Source organism: Oryzias latipes, chromosome 5, assembly GCF_002234675.1.
Source record: "Oryzias latipes chromosome 5, ASM223467v1".
NCBI lineage: Eukaryota > Metazoa > Chordata > Actinopteri > Beloniformes > Adrianichthyidae > Oryzias > Oryzias latipes.
Window position 1 is genome coordinate 9219639 of NC_019863.2, and position 21885 is coordinate 9241523.

General features: G+C 37.9%; 1 protein-coding gene across 3 annotated transcripts in view; it reads right to left on the reverse strand.

Moving 5' to 3' along the window:
* pparg (peroxisome proliferator activated receptor gamma) overlaps nucleotides 1–21885 on the reverse strand; it is a 40265-nt gene that overhangs the window by 11786 nt on the left and 6594 nt on the right. For all 3 annotated transcript variants that reach the window (XM_023954652.1, XM_023954653.1, NM_001164876.1), the window contains 3 exon segments: nucleotides 6264–6557; nucleotides 4798–4964; nucleotides 1483–1621 (listed from right to left, as the gene is read on the reverse strand). In XM_023954652.1, coding sequence (XP_023810420.1) covers nucleotides 1483–1621; nucleotides 4798–4964; nucleotides 6264–6557 — 600 coding nt within the window.

Sequence of the window (21885 nt, forward strand, 5' to 3'; positions counted from 1 at the left end):
GTCAGGCTTCAGCGAGCAACAATGCCTAACAAAACAAAACCCTCTGTTGATGAACAGTGTTGGGGCGAGGGAAAAGATTTTACTATAAAGAAGATGATTTTTCTTCTATTGTTGGAGCGAGTAAAAAGCTGTCATCCAAAATTCTGCCTTGAATTTTTCTAGTGAATAACCAAACATGCTTCAAACAAAACGAGCAGTGAGTTCAAAGAAGCTCAAATAAATAAAAAAATAAATGCAATTTTATGTCCGTAATAAGCACATAACAAATGTTAAAAACTAAATTAAAAAGACGGGGTTATATTTAATAACAAAGTAAACATACAGTTGATTAAATTTAAATGTTGATATCAGTTTGTTTAATTTTATTTAATTGAATTAAATTTTGAATTAATTGAATAAAATGTTGTTTAATTTAATTTTGTTTAATTGTTTAATTTTTTTAGATATAAATTATTTCGTGACAAAGCTGCATAGAATAAAAGGTAAACTAGGTACACAATATTAAATTGAGTGAAAATAAAATTCCTAATATTTATATTAAATACAATTATGAACCAAAAATATCTTTAAAGTGTTTAAGCGATGTATTTATTTTTTTACCCCTGGTGTTCATATTAGGTATCTGTGTTTTGTCCTTTACCAAAGCTGCATTCTGGAACCAATATCTGAGCTGATTTCATGGCAAAAATCTTATTAGTACACACAACTGATGTTAAAATCGAATGTAGCAAATGATTGATGAAATCGTCTGTGCAAGTCAAAACATCTAGGCCAATATTGATACAGCTAATTTGATTAATCATGATGCATTTTCATGTAAAAGGATTTTGGTTTTCCTTGGAATCCAGTTTTATTCATAAGGATACTAACTAACTAAATACAGTGATTGAAATAAAATTAATGGAAAAATCCTTCCTCGCACAGAGTTGAGTTCGTACCGAGCATTTAAATAGAGTTATCTCATGCAGAATAAAGCCATAAACAAAAAAAGTTTCTATTTGATGGACAACAAATTTGTATTTAGATCGTGCTAATGGGAGGGAAGTACAGTTAAAGCTCTGATAACGTCTTGAGAGCGAAAAAAACAACAACAAAGACACCACACAAGGCGATGTGCTACATGTACACCACACCCCATAGTGTAAAGAGGCAGGTGTGTGGTCAGAAGTGTGTGTGCTGTTCTCAGAGGACCTAAGAGGCAGAGCAGTTGTTCTGTAAATGTTTCCTAGACCACAACTTCAAAGTTGTGTTTTTTTTAACCTGCATCTGCTTATTTCTGGTGAGCATGAGTGTGGGGTTTTGTTCCTGTCAAGAGCATATAGGTGTGACAATTATGACACTCAAATGCTGAGAAACTTTGACTTTTTTTTTTTCTCAGACCGACGGTTATTGTTTTACTTTAGGACGTGAGATTGCTTTACGCAAGAAGAACAAACACACAAAAACAGAATCTGCACATGAGGAGCAACAACAGCATCTTACCGTTATGCGACATGCCGACGTTGAGGCACTTCTGGAAACGACAGTATTGGCATTTGTTGCGGGACTTCTTGTGAATGCGACAGTGAAGGTCGCAGTGATCGTACACCAACTTTAACCTAATAGTGCGCCTGAAGAAACCCTACAAAGGAGAAAAAAGAAAAATGGTCACTATAGATGCAATTCAACTTTTTTTTTACACTCTTGCAACTCAAAAGATTTGCTTTTAGAACCCTGTTCGTTCTCCATCAGCACTCTGCAAAGCAATGTCTGAATCTCATAAGAAATGAATAAAAAAAGTCCAGATTTTATTTTTAATTATGAATCCATCTCAAGCAAAGTGTGGTAAATGAAAGCAGATTACTTTTGGGTGGAACTGCACATGAGTGAAGTTGACTTTAGGACCAAGAAGCCATAAGATTGTTACTTATCGCAGCCATTAGCTCTGTATACACGGTCAAACTCCTAATGAACACATGCAGGTACACTCTTTTTCTTTTTTTTTGATGACTGCGCCGTCTGAGCTGATTGTAGAATCTAATCACCACAACCTATTGAAGCCTAAATATAAATAAAGACTTAAAAGGGAATTGCATAAACATTCCCACCTGAACTCTGTATTTCTTTTATGTTCAACCTTTTTTTTTTTTGCAGACATATATAAATATATTTTTCAAATTGTAGGTTATTTACAGAAGGAGGAAGTTAAAGAGGGTCAAGGCTCCTCCTCATTAAAGAATGTTTTTCTGTTTTAAAACAATTCAGGGATTGCCTGCTTGGCTGACCCCTCTCTTCTGGTGAGTCTCCCCTGAGACGTGAGCAGAACAATAACCACTGTATTCCCCGTACCTTACTGTGTACAGCCTTTGAAGATACAGTACGAGGAGACTTGAAAACAGAAACTCCTTCAACTGCAGCTACCAAAATAGTGGAAAAAAGGCACAGTTTGTTACTCTCTTTGTTGTCAATTATTTGTACTTGGGAATGTATAAAGATTTCTTCCAATAGGTTTGAAAATTTGACTTTTTTTTTTACTGAAAAATACACTTTTTTGTGTATTTTGTGTGTCTTCTGTGTCTTTTGTGACCAAAAACATTTGGCGGTTAGCAGTTGAAGCGACGAAAGCTCTTCTTTTTATACCATTTTTCAAATTTGTTTAGTGCTTAAAAATGTGTTTTGGGGAAAAATTCTGCAAATATTATGTCAGTAAATGTGAGTCTCAAGAATTATGAGATCATGTGTTGTTGCCTCTTTGTAATCATATTAAAAAAAAACTGGAATGTCACTGATCTTTGAATAGAAATGGAATTCTAGGTAAAAACACAGATAGATATTTTAAGACAACTCTGTCACTTTTAATATCAAATATAAGTTTGTGACATTTTTGAGACACAACAGAAAATCCTTTGATTCAGGTGAAGACTCTGACAGATTGAACTTTTTTCTGTTAATCATAGTGAACTTTAAAACAGATTTCTCCAAAAAAGTCACTTACACTTAATATTTAGGAATTTTTTCATCTCTTAGTAATTTGAATAAATCCATTTAGTAAAAGTTGCACTGAGAAAAAAAGCCTTCCAGTTCATTCACTTTTCTAAATTTTCTTTCTTTTTTAAAAATGAATGAAAGAAAATAGAGTTGATATAATATAGAATATTTCAATCATTATGCTTTTAGTTGGATGATTAGATCTTGCAACTAACTGAAACGCATCTTCAAAAGTGTTAAATTACTTAAGACATATAACAAAAAAAAACAAAAAAAAAAAAATAAAACAAAAAGACATAACAAATAGCTTATTAAATGTGAGTATGGTCAAACATGCACCCTAAACTTGAACGCTCTATGACAACTTTAAAATGATAAAGTATGTCAAAAATACTTTTAACGCTGCTTTAAGAAAAAAGAGAGTATCTATTAGACACTAAGTTCTTTATAAAGTTAGCCTTCTTTTGGTAAATGCTGCCTTATGGAAGAAATGATTGGACTTAATAGTATTACAATATTCAATCTGCTGCAGGTTTGGTCTTTTATGAAGAAGAAAAAAGACACCTTCTTCCAATAAATAATTATGGCATGAATGTTTAATTGGACTGTGGTTTATATTGCTAAATTCCTCGATGGCTACTCACTAAAGTGAAGCTTCAGCACAATTTCAATCAGGAAGATCCAACTCATTTACAGATGTCCTGGGTTGTTCCGTCACTCGTCCTTAGCAATTAGCCCTTCACTTTTAAACGAATTGCTTTCTTCTCAGCCAATCATAGTCATATTTTTGTAAATTCATGATTGTGTGTCTCTCTCCCTGCTTTCTAGATGGTCCCCCGGCCCTCCTCCATCCTAGGAGAGATGCTTTGGAATGGTTTGGCCTCTGACCACCATCAGCGTCTAGGCTCTAAGGTCAGAGTTCAACCTAAGCACGGATCACCCCAGAGCCTCACCGCTAAAGAATAAGGACATTATTAATTTATATTTTCCTCTTTATTTGTACTATTCCAAAAATAAGATTTTACTCCACACATACATTTCTAAGCCCTAATTAAACAGACATTGTACTTTTCTTATCATTGCTTTTATGATGCGTTGTTTTATCCTAAAATGAAATAAAAGGAATTCAGTTCTTTATCTGTAGTCTACTTAATGTAGACTGCTAAGATATTTCTGCTGCAAGAAGATCTTGGTTGTAAAAACAGCTTTTGTATTGGCAAATACAGAATATTTGTTACATGTTCATGCTGGTTGAACATCATCTCACTTATGCTAAGAGACCAGTGACAGTTTCTAGCTCACCTTCCTATATTGACCTAAAATTTCAAAGACGATAAAAATGTGCCTGAAACCTAACCCACACTCGATTAGATACTTCAGCTCAAGAAGACAGGTGATACAGAGAGGGAAATAGTCGTTTAAGGGTTTGATGGTACGCCCACTATAAGACTCATGTCTATTTTCTGCCCTCACTGAATGGAAAATGCTTGGTGCTTGTGGTTAGAGTGCAAGACATCAAAAAGATAAAACGTGCAGGCTTCTCTCCTACCAATATACAATTATTCATTCCGCCAACATGTTTAAACTGCAAGTTACAGAGTGGTAGAAAATAACTTACAGGTTTCAACCAGGCAGTTAAACCTTTCCTAGAACTTTTAGAGAAAATCATTATCATTGTCAAGTCCTTCATGTACTTTTTCTGTTTTCCATGATGCTTTTTGCAATAAAAGGTATATATGAGCATCAAAACATTTGTTTTTGGACAAGCACAAGTAAGAAAATAAAACATTTTTGTGGTGATGTAAGTTTCATCGTTGCTGTCAGGCCTACCTTACAGCCCTCGCAGGCATGAACGCCATAGTGAAACCCTGAGGCTTTGTCCCCACACACTCTACACTCGATGTTCAACGATGATGATGGCGTGTCTTCTGGCAGCTTGGAGAACACGGGGCTGTCCGAGTACTGAGGGGGTGAATCTGGCTCCAACTTGACTGAACCTGAATGGCAACACCATATCAGACAAGTAGAAGAAAACCAAACCTTTTAGGTTCTTTTCAAAATCGTAATCACAACAGCAGAATGCTGCATAAATTACTTCTGAAACTACGTACACACCAGGCATAGACAGGCTTTCTTGATTTTTAGCCAGTGTTCGCACTGGACTGTCGCAACCTGATACAAGCGCTTGCACTCATGGTTGGGAGAAGCTTGGTGTGACATGTCAAAGCGGTAGAAATCTTTTAAATCTTGCTCCAGGCTTTTACTTTCACAACTCTATTCCAATATAAGAAAGACCTGGTGACATAGAATTTGGGCATAAACCGCAATCATTCATTTCTTCTCCGTTAAAATATTCTACCGGTTCTGTGTTTTGCAAATGACACTACCCATAGATCACTACCAAATCCAAGTGCTCAAAGTTCAACAGCGTCGGCGGGGATGCTCCTGGTCCGGGGGTCTCCCCCTCTCTCCTGGTGTGGCTGGTTGGGCTGGGGAGGATCTGGTTCCCCTAACGATCGCATGGTTCACTTTGGCAGCGTGCATGTTTCTCCACCCCCACTTGCACGTGCCCACTGGCACACTGCTCCCTTTCTGCTTTATCCCTCCTAGCCCACAGTGTATTGATGGACCGATATCTTCTGCTTAACTTAGTGTCACAGTTTCACATTTGGATGTAATATTTGCCTTTCTGCAGATCTAGCATACACGTTTCACAGTTAAAAATCATGACCTATTCAAATTAGCAACTCTGCGCTTGTATCCCCTCACCATCTCCCCCTCCCTTTTTATTTCTTTTTCCTCTACCCCCCCCCCCTCCCACACACACACTCTTTCCCCTCTCCCTTCCCTTTAGTAAAAGGAATATGCATAAATACTTAAAACACAAAATGTAACAAATATATAAAAAATAATAATAAAACAAAAAACAAAAAGGGATTCATACAAATTTACACCCTGGTTATCCCAAGATTCATAACCTCTTTTTGTAATAGTAAAAACTGTCCAACACAAAAGGCCTTCAGCTCTCCTCTGTTTACTCAGTTGTTGGACAGAACAAGTAAAAAAAAAAAAAAAAAGTTCAACAGCGTGTGTTCCATTCTTTATGTAGAGCCTGAAACCTGACTTAAAAACTTGCATAGCTATGCGTGAACGCAAGAGTTTTGAATGCGGCATTAATGCATTCACATAGACTTTCTACAGGGAGCGGTCCCTCAAACGTGCATTTCCGAGCCCGGTGTGAACGTAGCATAAAAGTTGAAAACACATTTTACGGAGGATCAACAGACCGTACTTACTGTGGGTGTCTAGTTCTGTCCTGTAGCTGTGCAAGTTTGTATAGTCCATGTTGGTCAGGTGGTCCTCGCTCTGTGGCGGACTAGGGTCGTAGGCCATGCCAGTGGACGACATCGAAGACACAAGTGGGGGAGACAAGGAGGAAGGTATGGAAGAGGAGGAAATGGAAGCGTAGTCTGATGTGGACAAATGTTTCATGTCAAGGCAGTGGGAGCTGTCGTTGAACTCTGGCAGGTCCACGGTGCTCAGACTAAAACCAACAGGCCAAGCAAGGAGCTGCTGGGTGTCCACCATGTCTGCAGCACAGAGGGAGAGAAAAGGAGGTGTTCACTGATGCAATATGAAAATGCAAAGCTGGCAAATGATATTTTATCAAGTGCCGACGTTAAGTGGCCTTGGTTAAGGAAAACACAGCCCCTGAGGAGGAGAGGAAGGGGAGAAGCTTAAAAGTGAGGAGGATGGGATAAATAAAAAAAACAAAAAACAAGACTAAGTGAAAGGGAGAGCAAAAAATGACAATGCAAACATGTTCTCGTGCCTCTTGCAGTATTCCACTGACCGTTAATCATTAAATGTGTGCAAAGAAAAGTTCAAAACACACACCCTCCCATACAAACACCAAGAGGAGGACCCGTGGTCCTCACGCCCAGTCCTGCAGTCTGCCTGTTATCTAGCAAACAGGGAGGCAGATTGTGTCACAGGGAGTACAAGACGAACTCTGGCACTGAGGATCGTCTCTCCTGCTCAAAACACCACCTTCCTCTGATGCTGTTTGGGTGGCTGGTGTCTGATTGCCTAACCAAAGGACACAGAAATCAGTCCAAGGATGCAGGACTGAGTTTTACAAACTGCAGTCTTTGCGGCGCAAAACATACAAGTACTGAAGTAAGAATAAAAAAAGAACAGCAAGTGATTAGGAAACATTTTAGACATAAGCTCCATTAAAGCAAGTTTCACTAGACTGTTGCAACATAGACAGCAATACTTGATTCATTTGGAACCTTACATTCAGCAATCCTTTAATTTAATAACAACTAAACAAAAAAATCCAAAGAAAGTTAGGAAAACTCACTTTAGATTATCTTGTTGGTAGTAACTTTTTTTTTTTTGTCACAAGTCATGCCAATGTTTGAACACAAGTGGTCTGGCATTGGAGGAGAAAAGTCAGCTGAGATGCTCAAAGTTCAGTCATCATAGGTTACCACCGTCCACATGAAAGCAACCCAGACATAAGCACGGGGTAAGTTTGAACAAGGTTGTGATGTAATGCTAGATTCACAGATCGGAATTAAAATGTGAGACCTTTGCAGGGTTGTAGCAGCCTTTTCTTTTTCTTCACAATTCGTTGGAAGGTACAGTTGGTGTGGCTTTTTAGAAAAGCTGTGGGCCAAATTCTTTTGATAATTTAAGTGTTCTCTAAAGGGGGATTTGTCACAGTGATGTGTTGAAATTTTTCCAAAATTAACAACATGAAATATTCCTTGTTTTTGTGGTTTATGGTTTATATTTTTTTGACTGATGTCCTTTTTTAAACTTGAACAAAAAACCCCAAAGGAAGTTTATAAATAATCAATAGACACAACATGAACCACCTGACATGCCCACCAACCTTTATAACCAACACAGACTCTCAAAATAGACCTCCGCTAATTAACCTCCAGCTTTTTAAAAGCATATAAAAAGAATGCAAAGAATTATGCAACAGGAGAAAACTAAAATAGTAGTACCGAGATGGCACCGGAGCCCCGGGTATAAAAATGACTTGAAAAGGTTCCAAATCACTTAGCAAAACTTCCCAGTGGAACAAACATCCTCCTTTCCCAACTACATATTGTTTCCTCCTTACATGTTTGGAATGTGACAGCAGCAAATCCAAGGGGGTTCACTTAAAATTCACATAGCATTGTTCCATAGCAAAATACTGCTGGTGTGTGTATGTCCGAACGTGGAAGCTTACGCTCCCTCGGAAGTTGATGACTATTAATAACCATAAAACCTGGTTCTTTTTTTTTCTTGATCTCCTGCTTTTAGGTCTGAAACTAAAATAGCTGATGCATTGGTGACTTCTGCTCTGCTTGGCTTCAGGTCATCAAATGGAGAAAGAAACTCAGTCAGAGAGGAAGGGGCAACGGGAACACAAGAAATAAAGCAAAAGGGGTGAAAGAGAGCGAGTCCCTAGGCTACTTAAAGAAATCAAACTGCACCCTTGGGACAGAGAAAATCCCTTATCTTTGGAAAAATATGCTCTGTACTGAGTTAGTTAGAAAGAAAAAAAAAAATGAAGAAAGACGGCGGTTAAGCCAAGGTGCTTAAATCTTGTTGTAACTAAAGACGAAAACAAGTTTGGACTGAAATATTCTCTCCTTAGCTTGTTCAGGAAAAAAAACACAGCATAAAATCTTTTCAAATTCAAGTTAGTAGTTGCTGGTGTTATAAGTTAAAACAAGCTGTCAGTTTGTATAAAAGGTGACAAATTATTAGTACAGGACATGTATTGCATCTTTGGTTGGCGAACGTGTGTGCGTGTCAGCACGTGTGCGGCTGTTGCGCCGGTGTCTCCAGCCAGTTCTCAGGTTTCCACGTGTCAGAACTCGACTTCCAGGTAGCACCACGGTTATAGGAGTGCTTTCTATTATCTGCTGCCTCTTATGGACTAACAAAAACACAACAAACACAGACAAGCAGGGAGATCTGGCAACAGCTTTACTTGTGAAGATCCTGAGACTGATGAGGGACTGTGCACGTGTGCGTCCAACGCTCCCAAAAAACGAGACTAAAAGATCACTTCAAACTGTAACTTTTCTCACGCAGCCTAGAAAAGGCAGGTTTAAAGAAAGGCATAGAACAAAAAGCCCAAAGTGGGAGAAGTGAAATCTTTCCCAAGGGACGGAGTTGCAAAACAGATGTAATGCTGCAGACATTCTTATTTCTTCATAATAACTGTAACTGCCCAAAAGAGAATGAGGCAAATGAAAAAAAGGATCAGGTTACTCTGCAGTTGACTTCTGCGGACTTTTGTGAGGCGTTCATGATGTGGCCAAAAGTTTAAAAAAAAAACTAAAAAGGGTGACTAAAAAAATAGCATCATACAGAAAAAACCCCACTCATTTAATGTATTAAAAAAGAAAATTTTGTGAAACAAAACAAACCTGAAATGGTCACATTAACTGGGACAGTTAACGCTGAAAGCAATCTGCTATATTTAGTTTAAAAGCAGACAAAAGGAGAAACCTGTTCTGCTGCATTCAAGGTCCGACACTTATCTTATTTGTTTGAATTTAAAAAAGCACCATCTTCTAAAATAAAGGACACTTTATTCTCGTTAGTTTAGCATTTCATTTTTGTTGAATTACTTCTTCCATGCTCTGAATATGTTTGTGTACTGTATGTGACTGGGAAATAAAAGGAAGGAGTCAGTGTTAAGGCTGAGTTCAGTGACTTCCTGACCTCTTCATGTAAAACAGCATGTGGTTGAGAGTCAGTGACTAAAACCAAGATATGCCCGCCTGCACGTCTGCCTCAGTCCCCGCAATTTCTTTGAAAAGATAAGTATGCTTGATTTTTTTCCTTGCCTCGTTAGCACCACAGAGAGATAAAGTGGGGCTGTAAAAACAACCATAGAAAGGGCATTTTTTCACCAAGCTGTGAGACTTAAGTGACACGTGACTGATCATTTTTGACACATCAAACAATACAAGGTGCAAAAGATGAAAAAAAAAGTGAGACAAGGAAGCTTTACTTTTCAGGAAAGTGACTTACTTTCTTTCTTCTATTTTTTTTGTTGTTTGAGGTGTAAAGCCACCGGTGGCAAACTTACCTGAAGGGCCTCCCCCCAGTGATCAGAGGGGTGATGGAAAACCAAGTCAACCAGAGTGTCAAGAAAAAGTCTGGACTGTTCTCTTAACAGAAAGCAGACTTTCCTTTCGTCTCGAAACCCACTAGTTTGTACTGAATTTAGTCATGAAAATCTTCAAACACCTAAGTAGGCATTTCAAAAACCACTATCTTTGACTGCTTGGCACAGCTCTGAGCAAAAACGCTCTCAGACAACTTGCACTCCTGATTTCAATTAGATTTTTAACCACCTTCTTTTTAAATCTTCGGTTTTAAACCCTGATTAACCCGAGGTGTGTTTGTCGAAAAGATCTGCGCTTTGAGAAAGTCGACCAAGACGAGTATTTTTAATTTCAAGTTTCAAAATCAGCATCTAAATATTATCAGAAAAGGAAAAAGTGGAATGTTTATCTATGATTTGTCTCCAAAAAAATCTGATAAGAAAAAAAAAACATGGCATGTGAACATTTTTGGAGCCAACAGGTATGTTTACAACATTTGAGTGTGTGTGTGGACAGGCCCCCCCCTTATGGACTTGTCTTTAATCTGAACCTGTAATAAGTATACCCATCCAGAAACTTGTTGCTTTATGCTGCTTCATGGTTTTAACCCCCCCCCCCCCCTTCTATAATCACCCTCCTACCCTCTCCCATCTCTCTCTCTTCTTCCCTCCTTTCCTATTCCGTCCGGTCCAACACAAATTTATTTTTTATTAATTTTTAATCAGATTTTCAAATATGATTAAATTGAATAAAGTTTGGCCTCGATTAGAGAAGGGGTTTATTCAGACATACCTCTGGTCTGTCAGAAGATTCATAACCCCTGTTGTTAAAGTAAAATATGTCCCACACAAGAGGCCTTCAGCTCTCATCTGTCTGCCCAGCTGTTGGACAGGACAAGTAAAAAAAACATAAAATACTTGATACATCCGTGACAGTCGCAATCAGCTTGATTATGTAAATATAATCAAGCTGATTGAATACAGGGGCTGCACACAGTGGCCAATGGCCTTGGTTCGAATCCCGGTAGGGACCTTTCTGTGTGGAGTTTGCATGTTCCCCCTGTGCATACTATATATATGCAGGTTTTCTCCAGGAGCTCCTCCCACTCTCCAAAAACATGCTTCATTGGTTGATTGATGACTCTAAATTGCTCCTAGGTGAGCATGTGAGAGTGTGGCCTGGCAACAGACTGGCGACCTGTTCAGGGTGTACCCCGTCTTCACCCAACAGCGACTGGGTCGGCTGTAGCAACCCCGTGACCCCAAAAGGGATTCAGTGGGTTCTGAATATGGATGGGTGGGTGATTTAAACAGGAACTCTGTAAAGGGCTTCTCCTTAAACCTTCATTTCAGTGGATTCATGAAGATGGGCATCACTTTCTGTATTTATCGTTACTTAGAACCTATCAAACCTAAAGTAAGTGTCTTTTTATAGACATTAAAGTCATTATTTTTATGGAGGTCAGAGTTTTCTTACATTGGCTTATAATAGTAAATAGATGTAACAATTAATAAGAACCAACCCTTGATTGAGTAAGCTACAAAACATGCAGTTTAATTAAATATAGACACGTTTTGCTTATAAAGTACTCCTGCTTGCACTCGTGTGTGCATAAAAAAGGAAGAAGTCTATGAGTGTAAATTAGGTTTCATTTAACATTTAAGATGCAAGCTGCTACTAAGAAAGCAGCAGACTTGCTGTGAACATATGCCAGGGACTGTTTTTTGGAACAACTAAAGTGACAGTGTCTGCGTCCATAGAGGAGAACGCTGTGCGTGGCTGACTTTCCTCAGGAAGTGATGACCAGCAGAAAGGGAACTGCAACACACATTTTCTCTCTCTGACAAAGTCTGGGCTCAGCAGAAGTTCAGACAGCGAATTATCATGTGTCTTATGTGTGTGTGTCTGTGTTTGTGTACGTGGGTGTACATTGGCGTCTGTGTGTGTCTCTCTGGGTCTTTCATTCTCATTTCTTGAGATGTGTAGTTGCATGGCAGTTTCACCGTGTTGCACGGGCTAGTGTGTCTGAAAAGTGTTCAGATGTGATTTCTTGTAAGCATCCACTCTCTTATGTGTGTAACTGCATGTGGGTGTGTGCATGTGAATGAGGTGGCAGACATCAGATGCAGATGATTTCCTGTTGCTTCACCCTGACAGGCAATCTAATCATTCCTCCTGGGGTTGCACTTCTCTCCCCCCTTCAGTCACTCAGTGTCAATGTGACAGTGGGGACATGCTCACTTCCCCTCTTTATGCAATATATAAACCAAAGACGACACTAATATGAATACTTTTTAGAGTAAAAACAGTATCATAAAAGGTTGCTTCTCAAGTTTAAAAAAAGATTTAAGACTCACAATGTGACTATATTTTTCTGATTTACTGTGGCAAAACTATTTGTTTTATTCAAAAAGGCTGACTAAATATATATATATATATATATATATATATATATATATATATATATATATATATATATATATATATATATATATACACACACACACACATATATATATATATATATATATATATATATATATATATATATATATATAAAACGCCCCTCTCACCCTCCGCGGGTGGTTTCTCCTCCAAGCTCGGGTCCTCTACCAGAGGCCTGGGAGCTTGAGGGTCCTGCAGTATCTTAGCTGTTCCTAGCACTGCGCTTTTCTGGACTGAGAGGTCTGAGGTCTTTCCAGGTATCTGTTGTAGCCACTCCTCCAGCTTGGGGGTTACTGCCCCAAGTGCTCCAATTACCACAGGCATCACTGTCACCTTCACTTTCCAGGCTTTCTCCAGTTCTTCTCTGAGTCCCTGGATTTTGTAGTTGACCCTTGTGCTATCCTAGGCACTTTAACATTGGGAGTTGGGTCATCTAGACCCACTAGACAGTGGACTGAACCTTTTTTCTTCAATGATTTGTGATCTTCACTGGTGTCCATGGATTACACAAAATCTTTCCACCTCTATCCACCTTTGTCATGGTAGGGAGAACACGCCAATGTAAGGGTGGGGTCATCTTTTAGAGGGGGGAACTTTTTTTTTATCATTGCCTCGATGAAAGTAAAAAATAAAAATCATTAAGTTCTGGGGGCCGATCAGGCTGGTCCTTCAAAAATCTTTGTGCTGACCAACTCACCTAGGATGTGAAAACCTTTTCAAAATTTGAAAACTTTGTTGTTTTTTTGTTGGTCTGGATTGTTCAGCCTGGGATTTATACTTTTTTTATTATATAATGGATTTAAAGCATAAGTAGTAGTAGTTTTGGTAAAATAACCATCTAATATCAGGATTCGTTTTAACAAATCAATTCATGATTAATTATCCTAAGTTTGATATAACTCTGTATAAATATGTTTGTTTGCCATTTTTTAGTTTAGTTTAGTTTAGTTTAGTTTAGTTTAGTTTAGTTTAGTTTAGTTTAGTTTAGTTTAGTTTAGTTTAGTTTAGTTAAGTTTAGTTTAGTTTAGTTTAGTTTAGTTTAGTTTTAAATGTTTACGATCAACTGATATCATTTCCAATCTTTGGAGTCTGATGGTAAATATTCATGGTCCAGTCGTTTCCGAAGAGAACTGTGAATAGAAGTTGACTCTGAGGTCAGACAGGCAAAACTTGTGAAAACTAGAAAGTCAGACTTCAAGATCTTAATTGTTAATGAGGTTTGCTAAACGCTTAAGCTTGTCACATTAAAATAAGAAAGCTACTCAACAGGCATGGCGTCTTAAGAATCTAAATGAGGGACTTAGATTTTGCATTGATTCATCTGAGGACCCATGCACCCTACCCACACTGTAAACTCTCAACTGCCTCCACAGTTTGAACTGCACAATAAGACTGATTGGCCTGTTTGGTTGCATGTATTGACTCATTTTTGTTTCTGGTCGACCGCTGTTTCTGTGTCAGTTGCTACTCAAAGAGCTACAGACTCAGTCCCTATGAAGTGATTATGGAAGGCGAATTTCCTTTAAGCTTTATAAAAATGAAGGGATTATAGGACTCAGATTACAGCCCTGGAGATTGGTATTGTATATTAATCACTGAAGTCAGCAAGGTACCTTCATATTAGCTCTATTATACAACTTGAAAAAGTGCAAAATGTTGAAAACTTCAAATCTCCATGGCTTGTGGAGTACAAGGGTCAGTGACCAGAGAAAATATGTACGTATGTACTTTCAATAAGAGATTCTTCAAGGGAAAAAAGCCTCCTTAACACTGGAGGTGAGGCAACAATAACCAGTATGATCTGTTGTAACAAAAAGTCACTTGTTACAACAAAGTTATCCAGACAACAATAACCTCTGTTTGCTAATGATTTCATTTCCAAGGGTACAACCATACAACCAAATACTCCAAATTATGCTTCGTTATCTAATAAGTATTGGTTTTTGTTCAATCTTTGAGATTTTAGGGACAAATTTGGCAGAATCTTTATGAAAGCACAGAACAATTCAGCCAACTACTGCAACTATTGCTTTAAATAATAGGTTTGTCTTTACAATTAGATACGTGCTTGAATACTTTGAGTTACTGTCACGAGACTAACTTTGGCATTTTTTGCATGATTGAGTGGTAAAACAGGTACACCTAGTTTAATCACAATGCCTTATCAATCCCTAAAGAAAACCTATTCGCTCCCGTTCAAATGGCGGTTGGGAGTCCTTCTAAGACTTTCTAAGAATGGTGGATCATAAAGTAAATGGGACGCTCTAAAAGACTATTATTGCTGAAGATCCACGTTAAATAATCTCAGGGGGCCAAGTTTTAAGAAGTATGCAAAGCCACATAAGATTGACACTTCCCTTTCACTCCCACACCAAACAATTCTAGCAATGCAGAAGCCCTCGTAGAAAAAGGAGAAGTGAATGTTCCTAAGATAGACAGCAAGCAGGTTAGAAAAGTTGAACAAAAAAAAGAAGTTAAACAATGGAAAAAGGGACTTAGAAAATAATGAATCTAATACTGAATGTGTTTGGCTTGCAAGGACTGATGGATTGCCTTCCAATAAAAAAAAAAAACAAGCTTTGAAAATGTTACCAGCAAGGTGGCTGCCCACACTATGACAGCTTTACCAAGGTGTTCTTATATTTGAGAAAAATACCATAGCTGTGAAGACACAAACCTCAGGCACAAATTGAAACTGCACCTAACAAGTTTCAGCTCAAGGGAAAGACTTGTCAACAATTGCTAAACGAAAGGAAACGAAGGGGGCGATTTATCTTTATGCTTAAACCCTTGAGTTATGGCCAGATTAGTTTTATCTAGTAAATGATGCTATTTGAGAATGCAGTATTGAGTCATTGTGTACAGTTTCCAGGACTTTTGGCTTAAGATGGTTTATTAAATGAGATTTTGCATAATGGTTGGATTGATCGTCATTAGGAAACGACAATATTATTTTATCCAATCAATTCACTTTTAAAACAATTTTTGAGTGTTTTTAGGCAAAAATACTGAAAATGTTTGTAATATTACCATTGAGAACTCCACCTTTGCTTAGTTTAATTCCTCTTTAAGGAGTTTTTTTTTCCAAACCAAACAAAATTGATTTTAAAATAAAACAACATGTTTTCAACTTTTACGTTTAAATTGTGGTTACTGCCTAGCAAAGCTCACTGCTATGATCCAGTCTGTATATCCATCACGGTCATGTTTGGATCTGCAACCAGACACCATAGGGACAGATTGCAGAGAATCATCAGATCTGCTGAGAGAATTATTGGGTCCAACCTTCCCTCCATTCAGGACCTGTACCGGTCCAGGGTCAGCAACAACCCAGTCTCATCCTAAAATGTCTGGCACAATCCCAACAGACCCTTCGCATCCTCAGTGACAATCTTTTCAGTCTGCTACCGTCAGGGTGGCGCTTCAGATCGATGTGTCAGCTTTATCCCCCGAGGTGTCACTATGATGAGCTATGAAACATCAAACATGAGAACTGTTGCACTGGAATAACTGTTGTATTTATCTTTATCTTTGTCTTCATACTTTTTACCTTTTTACACCTATTTATACCTTCCCTAGTTTGCTCATGACAGCATAAGACACAGAAGCTAAATTTCTTGTTTGTGCACTGCACTTGGCCAATAAAGCTGATTCTGATTCAGATTACTGGAAATCAAATCAAAACATGAAGTTGTAAAGAAAAATAATAAAAAAAAATAGCCATAATAATAACATTACCCTTCTGTATAAAGAAATGAATTGTTTCATGTACTCTTTTCACTTTTATTTTAATAAACCTCAATGCTGCAGTAACAGCTGTGAAATTTTATTGAAATATCAATAATGATTTTTCTTTGTTTGTTAGTCTGTTGTCGTTCTGTGATATGATGCCTTAGATTTACTCACATACTACTACAGGCAGCCTTTGTAACCATTGTAGTATGGATGGATGAAGCATTTGTGCCAGTTTCCTATGTTGCTCTCTGGGAATCTGAGGACACGAACCTTCCCCTAATTTCCTTAAATAGTTATGATTTAATGATAGATGAGTCCCTTGAGCTTTAAGAGCTTCCTCACTGGATAAGGGAACGAAGAGAAGCATGCGTCCAATGACTTAAGGCACACACATACCCACAGAAAATCACATTCAAACACCTCTATGTAGTATTCTGGATGGTTTAAGTCATGTATGTGAAGTACATTTCAGGGCGCTCCCTACATTTACGACAAAGGAACAAAGTCAAACACTGTTGATCTCTGTTGCACCCACACATGCCTTCAAAGTGATGCAAACACACACTCCTGTGTTTGACAGCTGTTAAGGGAATATAAGGTACAAAATAAAATCCTTGTATACCAATAAATAATCCCAAGCAGAAGGTTTTTGAAAAAAGCCAGCAAAGAGTGGACAGTGTCATTGTCTATATCTTCATAATTTAAGGATATTAGATAAATAGATAAAAAAATGACAGAGTGTCTTGTAATCCGAAGCGCCTTAAATCTGGATTAATTCTAGCGGTGCTTACTGATGTCGAAGTGATTGTAAGTTTTTTTACCTTTCAGCACATCCCGTCAGCTTTCACTGATTTGCACAGGTGCTTTGACAGAGTTTTTTGCACAGGGCTCTGTCCAAACTTTTGGTTGGGTGTTATTGGGAATATGTTAACAGGGCAAACATGTAGCAGTGTCAAACTATGTTTTTTAAGTGCAACTAACAAGGCTAGGAGTTAGCGTAGTCACAGCAGCGTTTGTTTTAGCGGCATCTGTCTGTTATTTTTTTGTGCTGCAAACAAGATTGGGAGTTAAAGGTGTTATGAATAATTCTTTTAATTCTCTAATTCTTTTAAAGTGGGTAACACGCAGCCTGTTACAAACAGTGAACAGAGTTAATGAAGCTTGACTCTGACGGACTTATTTCTGAGTCTTTTGTCTCACTTAATGCGCCTTACATATGAAAAAAGTTCAAAAATAGACTATGCATTGGCGATGTGCCTTATACTCCTGTGCGCCCTGTAGTGCAGAAAATAATTGTAAAAAGTGAAGTACTCTAAACAGTGTTTAAATAACAACTTTGTTTTTAATTTTATTTAAAATACATGATTTAGCCCACACACACACACCCATTCTGGTCTGCTATTACAGAAGATGAATTAAGGGGTTTTTATTTAGCAAATTACGTCAATGTAAGACTTTCTTTCATGCGAGATTTAATCTTTTTTTAACGCATTTCTTTGTTTTGTAATACTTCTAAAAGAGCTATGAGTTATGTGAATTATGTGTAAACTAAACTTTTGAACAAAAGGAAACCCAAATGTTAGTCGACCTAATAACGGTTTCATTTAATCAGGTGGGAAACTGTAAGGATATAAAGTGAATATCTAAAACAAATTTCAAAGAAAGTTAATGTCGTTAATTACAATTTACAAGAAAATGACTGTCATTTAAACATCTTTAAAAATGTGTTTATAGGAAATGAAAATTTAAAAAATAAATTATATAAAAAACAGAACACAAAAATGCTAAACTTTTAGAAAGAAAAATCATGTTTTACTTTCTGGACTTTTTTAGTAGTACGTTGCTTACAGATTCCTTAGAAACTTTAAAATCAGAAGGAAATAAATCTTGTGCCATTCAGTGCAAGACCTGAACAAGATACATGTCAAGCAAAACTTCCAGTAAATCATCTAAGGTCCTTGAACACATAACGTCTTAGTCATTTTTGAGTTTCCTCAGGGGGAGAAGGCCCAAAGGGCTCCCACACATTTTAAAAGAAAAATGAGGACAAAGGTTCATAAATATTCCTACTGTCTGGATAGTAATATCTGTGCTAAAGTGCACTGGCAGGAAAACTCCTCTTACTTCTGTGTGAATAACTGTGTGTTTATATGAGTGGACATGTGCCTTTATGACGACAGATAACCCAAACCCTCCTTACAGAGCCTCGGGAGCTGCATGTTGAGAATGCTTCAGCGGCTTGATCATTAACTCACACTGATTTAAAATTTAAAGCAACATGTGTGCCATTCTACTTTGTAAGCCTGGAATTACAACATTTCCAAAATACCCCTGAAGCATAAAACATGTTGTTTGTTCAGTTTTTTTCTAGAGAAAACGGTGACAATTTTTTCTTGGTGAACAAGTGTGCCTACAAAAAAGGTTTATTGGTTTGGTTCCATCAGGTAATTTAACGCACAATGGGTCAACTGAGAGACCCAACTCATCATTGCTGATAAAGAAATGATGATAAATGTTACAATTCTGCAATTCCCATCTTTATTATTAAAATATATATATATTCAATATATATATATATATATATATATATATATATATATATATATATATATATATATATATATATATATATATATATATATATATATAGATAGATAGATAGATAGATAGATAGATAGATAGATAGATAGATATATAGATATATATATAGATAGATAGATAGATATAGATATAGATATAGATATAGATATAGATATAGATATAGATATATAGATATAGATATAGATATAGATATATATCTATATCTATATTTAATTCAGATGCTAATTTTCCATAGAGTGGGCCTACCAGTAAATTCATTTTTAAGACCCCTTTTATTGGGGTACCAAATTGACTGGTAAAGTTCTCTTACAAGTAACTGCTGTTTGTCTCTATGACTTAAGGTCAATACCATGATAAAGGAATGAGTAGAAAACTGATGTAGTAAGTGCCTCTACAACCTTTAAATAATTGATATACTTCATTTTTGACATTTGATTACCGTCTCCCTACTTTTCTGTTTTACATTTACTTGTGAGCAAACATTTTTAAGCCGTTGGAGTCATTGCATTAATGATGAAACAGTTACTTACCAACACTTACCAAAGACATAAAAAGAAGCATTTTAAGGTTTTAGTTTTGCCACATTACAGTTTACATAGAACAGACTTATTCGAAGTTAAGAAAGCTTTGTAATCCCTTCCCCAAGTTAAAGTCTTCCATTCGGAAAGCCATAATCCCGGAAGAATATATATATATATATATATATATATATATATATATATATATATAGGACAATTGGTAGGACTTCAATTCTAGCAATTGAAGTCCTACCAATTGCTAGACAGGGCTGGCCTACAGGACAGTACTGAAGCGCTCATCCTGGCAGCTCAGGAACAAGCCCTGAGCACCAGAGCGATAGAGGCTCAGATCTACCACACCAGACAAGACCCAAGGTGTAGGCTGTGCAAAGAGGCCCCTGAAACAATCCAGCACATAACTGCAGGGTGTAAGATGCTGGCAGGGAAAGCATACATGGATAACCACAATCAAGTGGCTGGAATAATATACAGGAACATGTGTGCAGAATATGAACTGGAAACCACAAGGTCAAAATGGGAAACACCTCCGAAGGTGGTAGAGAATGAGAGGGCAAAGATCCTGTGGGACTTCCAGATCCAGACTGATAGGATGGTAATGGTGAACCAACCAGACATTGTAGTGGTGGATAAAGAACAGAGGAAAGCCGTTGTGGTGGATGTGGCAGTGCCAAGCGATGGAAACATCAGGAAGAAGGAACATGAGAAACTGGAGAAATACCAGGGACTCAGAGAAGAACTGGAGAAAGCCTGGAAAGTGAAGGTGACAGTGGTGCCTGTGGTAATTGGAGCACTCGGGGCAGTAACCCCCAAGCTGGAGGAGTGGCTACAACAGATACCTGGAAAGACCTCAGACCTCTCAGTCCAGAAAAGCGCAGTGCTAGGAACAGCTAAGATACTGCAGGACCCTCAAGCTCCCAGGCCTCTGGTAGAGGACCCGAGCTTGGAGGAGAAACCACCCGCGGAGGGTGAGAGGGGCGTTTTTTTTTTTTTTTATATATATATATACACACAGTGGTGGACTAAATTGTTGGTATCCCTCAGTTAAAGACAGAAAGTCCACAATGCTCATTACTTGAAACGTTCAAAAGTAACAATAAATTAAAATTTATTAAAAATTAAATAATCAAAATCAGCCATTACTTTTGAGTTGTTGGTTAACAGAATTATTTAAAATAACAAACTAATAATATAGGGCTGGACAAAAATGATGGTACCCATAACTTAATATTTTGTTGCACAACCTTTTGAGGCAATCGCTGAAATTAAACGGTTTCTGTATTTGTCAATGAGCCTTCTGCACCTGTCCACAGGTATTTTGGCCCACTCCTGCTCTAGTTGTCTCAGGTTTGACAGGTGTCTTCTCCAAATGGCATGTTTCAGCTCCTTCCATAAATGTTCAATGGGATTCAGATCTGGGCTCATTGAAGGCCACTTCCGAATAGTCCAACGCTTTTCTCTTAGCCATTCTTGGGGGTTTTTGGCTGTGTGTTTTGGATCGTTGTCCTGTTGGAAGACCCATGACCTGCGACTGAGACCAAGCTTTCTGACACTAGGCAGCCCATTTCTATCAAGAATGCCTTGATAATCTTGAGATTTCATTTTACCTTGCACAACTTCAAGACACTCTGTGCCAGATACAGCAAAGCAGCCCCAAAACAGGAACTGAGCTTCCTCCATGTTTCACAGTAGGGACAGTGTTCTTTTGGTTGTATGCTTCATTTTTGACTTTACAAACAGAGTTGATGTGCCTTACGAAAAAGCTCCAGTTTTGTCTCATCTGTCCAAAGGACATTTTTCCAGAAGCTTTGTGGCTTGTCAACATGCATTTTTGCAAATTCCAGTCTGGCTTTTTTCTGATTTCCTTTCAACAGTGGTGTCCTCCTTGGTCGTCTCCCATGAAGTCCACTCTGGCTCAAACAATGACGAATGGTGCGATCAGACACTGATGTACCTTGATCTAGGAGTTCACCTTTAACGTCTTTGGAGGTTGTTCTGGGCTCTTTGGATGCAGTTCCAACTATCCCTCAATTTGTCATCAATTTTCCTCTTCCGACCATGTCAAGGGAGGTTGGCTACTGTCCCGTGGGTCTTAAACTTCTGAATAATATGTGCCACTGTTTTCACAGGAACGTCAAGCTGCTTAGAGATGGTTTTATAGCCTTTACCTTTACAATGTTTGTCTATAATTTTGTTTCTAAAGTCCTGGGACAATTCTCTCCTTCACTTTCCAGCACATAACTGCAGGGTGTAAGACGCTGGCAGGGAAAGCATACGTGGATCGCCACAACGAAGTGGGTGGAATAATATACAGGAACGTGTTTGCAGAATATGAAAATGGAAAGTAGTCAAAATGGAAAACACCTCCGGAGGTGGTAGAGAATGAGAGGGCAAAGATCCTGTGGGACTTCCAGATCCAGACTGACGTGATGGTAATGGTGAACCAACCAGTCATTGTAGTGGTGGATAAA